The sequence below is a fragment of the Hydra viridissima genome, unplaced genomic scaffold (assembly GCF_058129835.1).
Source record: "Hydra viridissima isolate aposymbiotic clone 2 unplaced genomic scaffold, HvirCarnegie_v1 scaffold_5, whole genome shotgun sequence".
NCBI classification, from domain to species: domain Eukaryota; kingdom Metazoa; phylum Cnidaria; class Hydrozoa; order Anthoathecata; family Hydridae; genus Hydra; species Hydra viridissima.
Window position 1 is genome coordinate 12,266,096 of NW_028324304.1, and position 14,062 is coordinate 12,280,157.

At 27.2% G+C, this 14,062-nt stretch overlaps 2 protein-coding genes across 2 annotated transcripts; both read right to left on the reverse strand.

Moving 5' to 3' along the window:
• Window positions 1–1,601: 1,601 nt before the first annotated feature.
• Window positions 1,602–2,965, reverse strand: LOC145188998 (uncharacterized). Its single transcript, XM_080065530.2, has 3 exons — window positions 2,651–2,965; window positions 2,164–2,376; window positions 1,602–2,068 (listed from the first exon to the last, which is right to left on the reverse strand). The coding sequence occupies exons 1-3, from the start codon at window positions 2,907–2,909 to the stop codon at window positions 1,764–1,766; spliced, it is 777 nt and encodes a 258-aa protein (XP_079921656.2). The 5' UTR covers window positions 2,910–2,965; the 3' UTR covers window positions 1,602–1,763.
• A 6,768-nt stretch (window positions 2,966–9,733) lies between these two features.
• Window positions 9,734–11,348, reverse strand: LOC145189078 (uncharacterized). Its single transcript, XM_080065643.2, has 3 exons — window positions 10,998–11,348; window positions 10,675–10,789; window positions 9,734–10,546 (listed from the first exon to the last, which is right to left on the reverse strand). Exons 1-3 carry the CDS (start codon window positions 11,258–11,260, stop codon window positions 10,151–10,153), a joined length of 774 nt encoding a protein of 257 aa, XP_079921769.2. The 5' UTR covers window positions 11,261–11,348; the 3' UTR covers window positions 9,734–10,150.
• Between the last annotated feature and the right edge of the window lie 2,714 nt (window positions 11,349–14,062).

A 14,062-nucleotide genomic window follows, 5' to 3' on the forward strand; every position in this document is an offset into this window, starting at 1 on the left:
AAAAGTTGGGAAAAAAACATTCATTCTATAAAAACATTTTATGCGCTTATAAACAATTTTTCTTACACTGAAAAAACTTAAAATCGAAAAACAAATGAAACAAAAACTATATAAAAAACAAAAGAGAAAAAAAAAATTAGTGGGTTAATTTTTTAAAGAACTTTTTGCAATTTGGAAATCATGCAATAACTTTATAGCTAGTTGAACTCATTGCCTCATAATATCAGAAATAGCATAAATCTTCTTTTTCCCATGTTTGCTGATAGAATACATCTGTAACGTTCTTATTAGAATTGTCCTGTTTTCACTCGCAATTATCTCAACAAGAGTGTTATATATACAACGATATTTATAGAATTGCTGCAAGCTATTGTACTCTAAAAACAGCCCTTAACAAAATGTTCATCTAATTGAGACTTCAAACAAGCGTTTGTTTCATAGCTTATAAAGCAGCTTATCTGTGATCAGCTTGATGCATAGGAGGTCCCAAAAGTAATTCAGCACTCAGCAGGTGGATTGTTTGATGAAGTAGCTTTTGATGACTTTTCTCTTTAGTTTTACATCCTTAACGAACGAAGTGAAATGAAAAGTTATGAACGAAGTGAAATGAGAAGTAACGAACGAAGTCAAAGTTCTGCTGGGAAACTTCTCATCCCTCAAAAGTTTCTAATTGAAGGAAAGAAAATAAAGTAAAACTTGTTTACCTACAATCTAACAACACAATAAAACTCAAACTCTTGATTTAGCTTTCTTTATTACCGATGGTTGCACAAAATCATCTTTTGACAAACAAAATTTTTCAGAACTTTTAAAATAGTTCTTGTCAGCTGTGGGGCCGAATAAAGCCGATTTACAATCTCTTCAGGGAAAATTTACATTCATGTTAGAGGAAATGCATTATCTATCCAGTGAATGTCAATAAACTTCTAACCCAAATGGGCATACATCTTCCGCACGACGTCCGTAAGACGTTCATAGGTCCGGACGATGCATGCCCACTGGAACGGAGAGAAAGAGAACTTCTATATGATAAATAAACCCTGAAAGACTTTATAAGATTTTCTTACAATTTTATTATATATATTTTCTAACAATTCTTTAAAATTTATAAGAACCAATAAACGAAAAAACCTGTCTGTTCCTGCGGGTAGCTCACGATTGTAAAACAACAATTACACTTTTTCTTTTTACTATTTCTCTGTTTAGTTTTTTTTAGCTAACTTTAAAGTACTAAATCGTAAAGAAAAGGTGCATGTTAAAAGATAAACATATGAGATGTACTGATCTCACTATGTTATACCCAGATTACAAGAAGGAAGAGGCTCAGCTGGAATATAGGGATGTATCAATCACATGATATTGACATTCTCTTGTTAACATTTTTAGCTATATTTTTAAGAATGAAATAATTTTATACTTTATCTTTTCTCTCAGGCTGCAGGTAAATTTTAAAAAAACTTCTCCTTAGTAGCGAATTAAGTTGTAGAAAGGTGTTTTTAAGATTGAGAAATAAAGGAAAAAAGAAGTTTTCTCAATTGACATTATTTGTGAGCTCATGTATAACATCCAAGTTATACTATTAAAAAGCAAAAAAAACACTCTTTTCAGTTGCAAATCATTCGAGAAAAGTAGCGAAACAACGTTTTTAATTGAAGTTCAACTTTACAACTTACAACATAAAAATACAAGCTTGCAGCAATGTTAAAAAACCAGAGGAAATAATTTAGTAAAGTTTTTAGTACCTATATTTAAAAAAATACTAGTTATCGTTTGACTGATACACCTGCGGTTGATCTTGGTCGATGAAATCGCTTATCGGTATCGTGGTCATGATTTTCGATCATCCATTGAGCTGTGAATGTTTTAAAGTACTTTTCGCAAGAAGCTTCTACATAAAACTGAGAAGGAGTGCGATCTGGATGATCAGCTTCGCCTTGGATGCGGATGCTGTTTACTTTAACGGGGACTGGAAACTCGTAAGCAATCCAATTTAAACCAGGGCTTGACACTCCGTTTGATACCCATATACTATCTGGATTGTTATCGTAGGCATTGCTAGGGTAGTAACCTAGACAAGACAAAGCAGTTTTAAACGTATAGATGTTATTAACATTAATACTTTGCCTAAAAGACAAGCATCTTGCTAGTTTTGATGTATCTTACCAGGACCAAAGTACGTGCTTGCATAACCTTTGGTAGGATCATCATGTAAAGGAAAGCGAGCATTAGTTGAGTCAAACATTTGTATAGTTTTTACTGTCCATAAAAATGGGACGCTATCTGCATTTCTAATTCTCCAGAAAGGATAGCTCCCATTAATAAAAGGACATTTATCTTTACAAAATCCGTTTGCTGAGTCACATTCGTGTTTTCGGACTAAAAGACGAAAAACATTTAAGTCATTTTTATTGCCGCATCTTGTTAAAAGACATGCAAAACCAGTTTATTTCTGCGTCATGCTAAAAAACACACAAAGCCCGTTTTATGTTATTATGTTATGTTAAAGGTTTAAACTGTGCATTGTTAAAAGAAAAAAATTTTCTCTCATAAAGTAATTTTTCTCAGCTCAGCTCTTTAAAAACAAAAAAAAATAAAAAATAAATCGAATGTAAATATAGCCATTTAAAAGAATAAAAAGATCAACGTTTACTTCCGCTAAGTTCTCTGCAAATTTGTAATCGTTGTTCCTTGTATCTTGGATCTGTGTGCCATTCCCAAGACTCGCAATAACCAGGCTTGAATGGTCTTTTCCATGGCGCTACAATTTCGTGCGAAAAAGTACGGGGATCTTGATCAAAACCCTGTTTTCTTATTTGGTACAAATCTCCATGAACACCACCTGAATATGATGCTTTAACAATATCAGTAAGTAAAATCAGTGCAAAGAAGTATAGGAAAAAGAGAGTCATCCTTATTCTTTTTTGAAATGTGAAAACGGAATAAGTTTAAAAGATTAGTTGTAAAATAACACGCAAGAAAGTTTTTTTTTTAAACAGGGGGCTTTAATTTTTGTAATTTTTATTTCCCTTTCTTTTTCGACCTTTAAGACAATCAACTCAGATAAAAGTCTTTGTTTAATTTACCACCCCCTAAGCATATATAGATGTTGTTGCCAAGCACATATAACATGAGTAAAAAAATTTAGCATTGTTGGAATAAGTTTGTAATTTACAAGTTGGCTGCCATGGTTTCCAATAAGTTGCGTTATCTCTCAGTTAATTTTTTTTTGTTAAATTATTAAGTTGTTAAGTTAAATTATCAAATTGCTAAATTATACTATTAAATTATTAAATAAATTAAATTAAATCTAAAATGTGAAATGAAAAAAAACAAACAAACAACAAAAAAAAAGGAACGTTGATAAAATTTTAGCAGCAAAAACAACAAAATATATTGAAAATGGGAACTTGATGTCATGGTTACTACCCGAAAAAAGATAAGTTTTCTAAAACAAAAGCTTTTTACTGTCCAAATTATTTCACTAAAAGATTACGCTGACAATTTGAATTTTTCTCTGAGGATTCAGGAAATATCCCACAGCAACTTGAGTTTAACAAATTTTTTTGACTAAAATCCCTGTCCACTGTATAAGCACAAAAGTGAGTACAAACCATTACAAGTTAAAGCTAACATTTTATTCAAACAAAAAGTTGTAATATATATTTTTTACATATATATTATAATTAAATATTATTTTAAAAAATATCAAATAATTATCATTTTTTTCTTGCTATCTTGCTATTTTACGTTCTTTTCTTAAAATGGTGCCACTTTATGAGTATATATATATATATATATATATATATATATATATATATATATATATATATATATATATATATATATATATATATATATATATATATATATATATATATATATATATATATATATATATATATATATATATATATATATATATATAAATGAACGCAAAATAGCAAGAAAAAATTATATTCATTTATTATATTCTTTTACAATAATTAGTGAAAATATAATAACTTGAGACACAACAATAGTTATTTAAATAAACGAGATATATATCAAAATGAAAGTCAATAAAGTGATTGCACATCTATTAAAAAATCTATAAAATTAACGATTGATATTTTGTATGTAAACCCTTCACATTTATGACGTCTTGTAGTCACTAAGTTTTATTAGGCATCGAAAAAACAAGTTTTGAAGTAATTTCCGGCGATATTTTTTCCCATTCTTCTTTTCAATAATTCTTAAAATGTTTTTATTCGTTAAAAGGAATTTTGAATGTTTAAGTCCAAAATATGCCACATATTCTCAATCGGATCAAGATCCGGACTTTGTAATGGATGGGGAAGTGTGTCGTACTTTATAAAGAAGCCATTCTTTAACGATCCTAACACAATGTTTTGGATCATTGTCCTGTTGAAATATAAAGTTGCTTTTAATGTTCATTTTTTTGGTACTATTGACTAAATTACGAAAGACATACATACCCATACGAGCACGTTAACCCCTCCATGTTATAGTTGGGATTAAATTTTTCAACTCTAGCTCAGCATTCAGTTTTCTCCAAATCATTTTTCTGCCATCTGATGAAAACAAATTAAACTTACTCTCCTCAGAGAAAATTTTTCAAAACTCTGATGGCTTGTTGACGTACTCTTTTGCATATTTTAAACGTTTGAGGATGTTATGTTCATTTAAAAACGACTTCTTTCGCACAAGTCGTCGGTCATAACCAGCATTTATAACTTTTGTAACAGTTTTTGTACACACTACTTTTCCTGATGTTTCTACAATATTAAATGCTAAAGTTTCAGCATTATTTTTGGCGTATTTTACACTTCTTTTAATTTTTTTTTAACTTTGCCTGTTCCTCACGTTTATTCCAAATTTTTAGTCAATATGCATGTAGTAAATTTTCAATACATTTGGAATTTTTAAAATTTTTTTATAATGTATCATACAGTACACTAAAGGGATCTTTTATGATTTTTCAGATTTCTTGTAAACTTTTTCCTTCTTTACTTAAAGTAACTATTTACACTTTCAAATAACAACCTTCTGCTTTCTTTGGACTCATGTTGAAAAGTAAATTATATAAATTAAATTTTTGTCATTTTCATAAGTCACGAGTTTTATAAAAACAAAATATTTTTTGAAAAATATGTTTTACAAAATATTTTTCTTGAATAATAGATTTACGAGCCAATAAAGCGGTTTTTATTGGCGAGTGTGGAGATACTTTATTGTGAGTAGTTTTGAACAATTTGGAAATTGTTTAGATATGTTTTTAGTTTGATTATTCAAAATTTAACATGTAGTTTGAAAATAGAACAAAAATTTAAATGTATGTATGTATGTATGTATGTATGTATGTATGTATGTATGTATGTATGTATGTATGTATGTATGTATGTATGTATGTATGTATGTATGTATGTATGTATGTATGTATGTATGTATGTATGTATGTATGTATGTATGTATGTATGTATGTATGTATGTATGTATGTATGTATGTATGTATGTATGTATGTATGTATGTATGTATGTATGTATGTATGTATGTATGTATGTATGTATGTATGTATGTATGTATGTATGTATGTATGTATGTATGTATGTATGTATGTATGCATGTATGTATGTATGCATGTATGTATGTATGTATGTATGTATCTATGTATGTATGTATCTATGTATGTATCATATGTTTTTAGATTGTTAAATTTTAAAGAAAACAAGATTTATGAAAATAAAAGCCTCCAGACTCATAGCAATGCTCCTCAACCTTACTGTAGTTTTTATTCAAGTACAGATAATTTTATTTCAATGTTAAATGCAGCTACAGAATTATAAATACCAATTTCCAAGAATGGTAATGATGTCAGAATGAAACAAAGTTTGGTTTTTGGGCCGTTGTCTTTCTCATATTGACCCATTTTGTTCTGTTTGAATAATTTACATTAAATATTCCTAACTTATTAAATACAATATTCTTTACTTCGCATAACATGTTACGCACTAGTTAGGTTGTTAAGTGTCCAAGAGCAGTGAACCGTGAACTGCAAACGAGATTGAAAACCAAAAAGAAATTCAGAAATCATAAAGTTATTGAACAGATTGAACAGCAAAACCGCATGTCAATCGTTCTCGGTTTAAAATCTCGTCATGCATCTCCCTTTTATCCTTAACTTATCAACTCTACGAGTTTCCATATTTTACTCCTCTTCTCCTTACTTTGATCAAAAGTGCTCTCGCTCTAAAACTTGCTTCACATGTTCACATTTTTAACAAACTTATCTATAAGTGTTTTAATTTCTTAGAAAAATCGGTTTTGAATTCGTCTTTATTTAATTTAAGTTTTTTCCTGTGTCATTGGAATATCATATATTTAAAGTGTCATCGAAATATTACGATGTGATATCGTTATTAAAATTTTAACAGGGATTGTAGTTAGTTTAAATCTCGGTATATACCGGAACTCTCGTCATTCCGATGATTTTTTACCGGAATGATAACGATATGGAAATGAAACCATACGCAGACCCTTAAACTAGTGATAAAATTTAATTTGGACTGCAGTTTTAGACTAATTTCTTATCAATTTAAAACTTTGCTAATACATTTAAAATATTGCAAGTTTTTTCCTCTTTTAGAAAGTATATAATTTATAAACTTTTATTAATTCAAAAAAAATAGAAAAAAAAAAACGATTTTTAAGTTGGAATGACAGAAAAAAAAAAGATTTCTAAACTCGAATAACAGAGATTTTCTTTAAAAAAATAGGCTAAATCTTATACTTCTTTTATTTTTACTATTGTTGTGATTAAATTTTAAAAAATGCCGAAATAAAAAATTAAAAAATATATACTTTCTTATTTTCTCAAGTTGTTCATGGTTTCTTTACCTAAACAAATAAATCTTGATAAATCTTGCGATTATCAAGACCAATGTTTATGTTACAGATGCCAAGAAACATAAATATTTAATCATTCCTTCTTACTATATTTCAAAATGGTTAAGTTATGCTATAGTTTTGCTAGAGTGTAGTTTGATAATTGTAACTTTGTTGTTAAAGATATCATTAAAGATGATATTTTTATATGAAAAATGGCAAGAAAACGCTAGGGATCAGTGAAACACGATCGGCAATGTTAACATTATTGCAATAAAAGTATTCAATGAGATAAATTGCGAAAAAACTAAAGTTTATACTTCAACGGTATAAAAAAAAGAGGATGAAACTAGAGGGGCAGTCAATCGGAAATAATCTTGATGTTAGCGAATTACTTCTGCTACTAAAGACAGAATAATTGATACCGCTAATAAAAGAAAAAAACTGTTAACTGTCCCAGAAACTACAAATAGTACAAATAGTTTCCAAGAAGATCCAATATCTGTGACAACATTGAAAAGGCGACTGATGGAAGCAGGGCTTGAAGGTAGAATAGCCACAAGGAAATCACTTATTTGGCTCAAAGATAAGAATTAAAAGTAGAAGGAATCATGACGAAAGAATTGTATTTGGGAATTTTAAAAAATCATGGTATTCCTTCAGGATGTCCGATAATTGGAGAACCTTTCGTTTTTCAAGAAGATAATGACCCAAAGCCTGAAAACTTCGTAGGAATCATTTAAGTGAATTTGAAAATGATAAATTAATTGAAAGAAAGATTTGGCCTACCCAAATACACAATCATTCTCCTATTGAACATTTATGCAAAGAAATGGACAGAAATATCAACAAATTATTGCCAAAGAGTAACAAAAATATGTGTGAAAAACATGAAAAGGAATGGCATAAATTGTGTGAAAAGCATGAAAAGCAGTGGCGTAAATTAGGCTTTCAAAAATTGGAAAAATTCTTTGGTAGAACTCCACGAATATGCAAAGCAGTTATTGCGGCTTAAGTTGGTTACATAGATGTATTACATGGATGATTCTCATCAGAACAAGTTATAAATTAAACTTGTTTGTTAATATTTTTTTTATATATATATAATTGTAATTATTAGTAATAAAGCATATATTTCAAGTGATTTTCGTTTTTAATTTTATCCCTTCATTTGTATGTAAAACATTGAAAGTTTATAGTAAATTTAGATGGTAGTGTGTGATATAAAAAATATATAGATTTAAAATTATAAACATGAAACATCATTTGTATAGACCAGTTGCACTCAAAATTATCAATTCCAAAGAAACTGAGCTCAAAGAATGATTATCATCAAAAAATCAAATCATCATTACAAATCAATGTGTTAAAAGGGAACGAAAATTGCTTGAATATTTACAAACCGCGGTCAACAGCTATTATAAAACGCTTTATTACCGGCTCATACAACTGGTTTAGTACTAATTAAAGCATGATCAGACCAGTCATCAAAGGTCAATACCCGGTTAAAAAACAATAAATAGAGTAGTAAAAGAATATCTTGATCTTCGATTATCAATAAAAACTGTTTGAATTAATCAGAAAACAAATTTTTATTATGGCCGAATGGTTCGTGAAAAACTCTTAGTCAGTAGGATAAGTTTAAAAAAATTGAATTTTGCTAAAAGTCATATAAGCTGCAGTCGTTTTGGAATAAAATTATTTGTCTACTAAGGCATCTTTGAGCAAACTATTCAAAAGCTCAATAATTAAATATTAAATCCAATTATGTTTTCCAGCATGACAATGAACCTAGAACATTGCACGAAGAGTTCATAGATTGATTGTAGTGTTTGTTAGAAACCATCAAAAAAGTTCTTTAATGGCCCACTCAATCTCAAGAAATTTAATCTAATTAAAGATCTATGGGCTTATTTGGATCCAAAAATGTGAGACAAAAACTAAATAACCAAAGCCTGAACATTTCTGATTTATCAATTTTAAGCTGAACGCAAAACGTTCATAAACTCAAGGTTAGCCGAATACGTTTTTTGCATCGAATTTGCACTTTACGTATGTCATAGCGGTTAAAAGAGTAATTATACATGAAATTCTTGCTGTTAAATGAACTTAAAAAAACATTCAGCCAACTTAATAAATGAAAAAAAAAATCTGTGGTACTTTATTAAAAACAGAGTTTTTATCTGCCGATTAAAAACAAAGTTTTTATCTGCCGATTGTTGATAATTTCAACTGAATTTTAAATCTAATTGACTTTTTAATATTACTAACTTAATATTACCAACTATAGATCCTAATATTACCAACTTGATTTGTAATAACAAAAAGTGTCAATGCGCTAAACTATCATATTTCCCATTCCTTACTTTTTCATTAACTGTTTCTAACTCATAATTCACCTATTAGTCACACCATTAGTGAAAAAGCGTCATCTCACACGAGTTAAAGTTATCACGTTAAATCTATAGTATTAGGAATTGCAAATACCAATTAACCACAAGATTTTTTTATGTCAATAAAAACAGTCAAATGTTATTTTAAGAACAAGAATACAAAGGTTTACTTAGTAAGGAAAAATATTTCAGAAGTTTTTTTCAAATAGAAACAATCTTTAAAAAAGCACCAACTTTTTGAAATTGCTCTGTAGTAATTTTTTGTAAATTAAATATATAATTAATTTAAAATTGGCGCGAATACAAGTTAATTCCTTAAATTCTATATCCAAAATTGGAAACAGAAATAAAAAAAGGTAGCGAGGTTATGAAATATGAGAAACTTAAATCACTTCTCCAACAGGAGATACTCAAGTTAACCATTTTGAAGGGAGAAAGTTTGTGAAAAGAACTAAAATTAAAAGTTTACAAAACTGTTATTTGCAATAATATTTTACAATTTTTATCAATACATATTTACAATTTATACTAAAATCCAGTCTTGAAAATAACTATAAATACCACTGTGATAAATGGTTAAAAGATAAATACAAAAAATAAGGAAAAGAATCTTTCCCTTGCTAATTTAATTATTTATTTCATTAAAACCAATCAACCAGCTTCTGTAAAAAAAAATTGATTCTGTAAAAAATCCAATGGCCAAACTTTTTCACGAGTGTTGCTTAAAACACTTTTACACTTCTGTAATCCAAGATGAATCAAGTTCTTTTTTCCAGACTGTGATATACCATAGAAACGATAAATTCAAGCAAGAGCAGCAGCATATTCATTATATTCAAGCTAGCAAACTTTCTTTTTTTTTTTTCAAAAAAAATCATAGTCGCTTTAGTCGAGCTTTATTATCTTTTGCATTTATAGAGTATCGATGACTCGATGAATTAGTCAGTTTTCTTGGTGAGCCAACAGTACCTGGACCACCAATGACTTGACATGTTGGTGAATGTTTTTCTTTTGAATAAAAACAGTGTATGCAAAAATCTGTGTTACATTTTGTACAATGTCCAACCCGTTGATATGATACCTTTGCTGGGGACTGACATTCAGGACATTGTTTATATTTATCTTTAGAGTTTAAGTCCAGAGTTAAAAGTGTACTATTTTCTACTGATAATTTTGAATTAGTAACTATATCTAAGTTCATATTTGATGATGATAAAGGCAGACGAAGTGAACAAGGCACAAATGATTTTTTAAAACTTTCTCTATTTTCCTAAAAATGTACACAAAAATAGTTTAATATTAGTTTAAATTAAGTCACTTATTTTTTAAATTTTATGAAAAAGCTAGTTCATTAACAGAGAACTCTGAAAGAAAATTATGAAAATTCAATCAAATTACTTTATTTAACTCATATGATCGTTTCATCTTTTTTAAAAAGCGATTCATTCTTCTTCCAGATTTTATATCAGCATACTTAATAATTGTTCGCCATGTTGAACTGACATGTGAGGCTCTGAAACATAAATTTGTTATAATTTTTCTTACATCAAAAATGGAATCAAAAAGTACTAACAACTTTCTTGTTTTAAAGCTTCAATAAGATGAAGGTTATCAAACTGTAGTATTTACTAGATCAATCAAAAGGTATACCCAACAGCAAAATAATGTATTTACTCATTCTGAAAAATTAAAGTAAGCAAGATCCGTTTTAGTAATTTTACCTTAACAAATCACGATCAGTAAGACCATCGAATATTTTTTTACCAACAGTGGTTATCATTGATTTTGAAGAAAGTTCCTTTAGAATATCTACTTTTATATCTTGGTCTATATATTCACAGCAGATTTCCTCTGCATCGTCAAGACAAAAAATAGGAGGTTTTTCTTTGTAAATGTTGTGACTAGACCTGTTTGAAGAAGCCTCATCAGAAAAAGGTGGTGTGTACATAAAACTAGCCGAAGCTAGCTCAGGAGTTTTCGCCATGATGAGCAGACTTTCGTAATTATCGAAAATATAATCTTGAATTTTGGCGCTTCAGTTACGTCTGAGAACTGTTTACTTGAAATTCTAAAAACAACCGCTTTAAATTTTAAAGCCAATCAAACACGCGAAAAATATTTTATAACCAATTAAATCAAAGAAAATTTAAACTTTGAAAACAGATTCAAAATATGGAGAAAGTCTTCCTGAAGAATCCACTCCATAGTATTATTACTATTTTTATCAGTATAATAATAATAATAATAATAATAATAATAATAATAATAATAATAATAATAATAATAATAATAATAATAATAATAATAATAATAATAATAATAATAATAATAATAATAATAATAATAATAATAATAATAATAATAATAATAATAATAATAATAATAATAATAATAATAATAATAATAATAATAATAATAATAATAATAATAATAATAATAATAATAATAATAATAATAATAATAATAATAATAATAATAATAATAATAATAATAATAATAATAATAATAATAATAATAATAATAATAATAATAATAATAATAATAATAATAATAATAATAATAATAATAATAATAATAATAATAATAATAATAATAATAATAATAATAATAATAATAATAATAATAATAATAATAATAATAATAATAGTAATAATAATAGCAATAATAATAATAATAATAATAGTAATAATAATAATAATAATAATAATAATAATAATAATAATAATAATAATAATGATAATAATAGTAATAATGATAATAATAGTAATAATAATAATAATAACAATAATAATAATATTAATAATAATAATAATAATAATAATAATAATAATAATAATAATAATAATAATAATAATAATAATAGTAATAATAATAGCAATAATAATAATAAAATTTTTTTTACTACAACAGCAACAACAACTACTACTACTACTGCTGTTGATGCTACTGCTTGTATAATTTTTATTATCATTTATCATTAGGAACTCAGGATGTAAACTTCAGCGTTACAAATTAACACTACTATCAATTTTAATCCAGTGTAAGAAATAACAGCCTTATGAAATAAGCAAAAATTAACAGCAATGGGAAATGAGTATAGGCGAAGTAAAATCTTGAAAGTACATAATAAAAGTTGAAAACTGTAAGACCTGTATGGCTTACAGTTAGATTTATATCATCATCATTACATCATCATCATCATCATCATCATCATCATCATCATCATCATCATCATCATCATCATCATCATCATCATCATCATCATCATCATCATCATCATCATCATCATCATCATCATCATCATCATCATCATCATCATCATCATCATCATCATCATCATCATCATCATAATGCTCCGATTTATAATATAAAACGTCTTTGACCATATGACCAGTGACCATTGTCTTCTGGTGTCAGTCAGCAGAAAGTTTAAATATTTAGCAGACATTTTATAGCGAAATTCAAACGTACAATCAATCAGAAAATTGTTTTCCTCTGATATGTTAATTCCTGATTTGGAACTCTCTGGTTGTTATCAATGAATTAAATAAGTTTTAGAGAGGTTCTCAGTAAATTGCACTATTAATTCCAGTATCGTTTAGATGGAAAATCTTTTAAGCCTGTCCCTTTTTTGAAATCGAGATGCTTTGATTGTTTTTTTGACAAACAATTTTGAAAAGTATTTTACATGAAATTCGTTATAGTTTTTTCTGTTCGGATAATTTAGTCTTTGCCAAGTATAGCGATAGGTTTTTCTTTATTTTTTTAAATCATATCAGCAAAATAATGACATTAAAATAGTACTTTTGATTAAATTCCAGAAAATTTTTTTTGGAAGAGTTTTTTATGAGAATTGCTTTTTAAACTTTTATTCTTAATACCATATTTAAGAGTTTTATATTTAATATAGTAAACTCTTTTGATTATTTTGTTTATTCCTATGCAGTTGGTCAAATTGATCGCTAGCATTTGCAGAGTACCATGGATAAGGTTTTCCTCTCTTTTTTTTAGTTACTTGAGGTGCACGCTTTTGAATACTAACTTTATTTGAAATATAAGATACAATATTGCGCTATTAACATTCCTTATCCCGTAAAGCTGTGACCAATCGATTTTACGTGAGTATTAGTCGTTTTCCATAGGTTGTAATTGTTATACTTACAAAAATTTTTTTTGTAAGAATTCAAGATTGTCCACTTTCCTTAAACAACCCGCCATAAAGTAGCCACTTATTTTTTTTTTTTTTAGTTATTTCCACTGTATTGTTTTGAAGTTTTTTCAACTTTAAGTAATAACACGAAGTATAAAAATAAATGTTTTCAGAGAAATTAATATCGAAAACTTTCAATTCGATTTCATTTTCACTTGTATTGCTCAGCTTCATTCATGTTATTCATTTAAACCTGTGATAAACCAGTTTTGCATATATATATACAATATAATATATACAAAACTGGCTTATATGTATAATAATAATAATAATAATTAATAATAATAATAATAATAATAATAATAATAACAATAATAATAATCATAATAATAATAATAATAGTAATAATAATAATAATAATAAATTTTAAGTACAATTGTTTTTTGTTTTTTTTTTTTGGATGATGATTCTTTGCACGTTATCTGAGTATGTCTGATTTTGGATTTTTAACTTGTAATTTAAGAGTTAAAAATTGATTGACTTTTTACATTGTATTTTTGCTAAGAACTTTTGGTGTGTTTCATAACTTTTAAAAACATTTCAAGGAAACTACACGGATTATAATTGCAACCATTA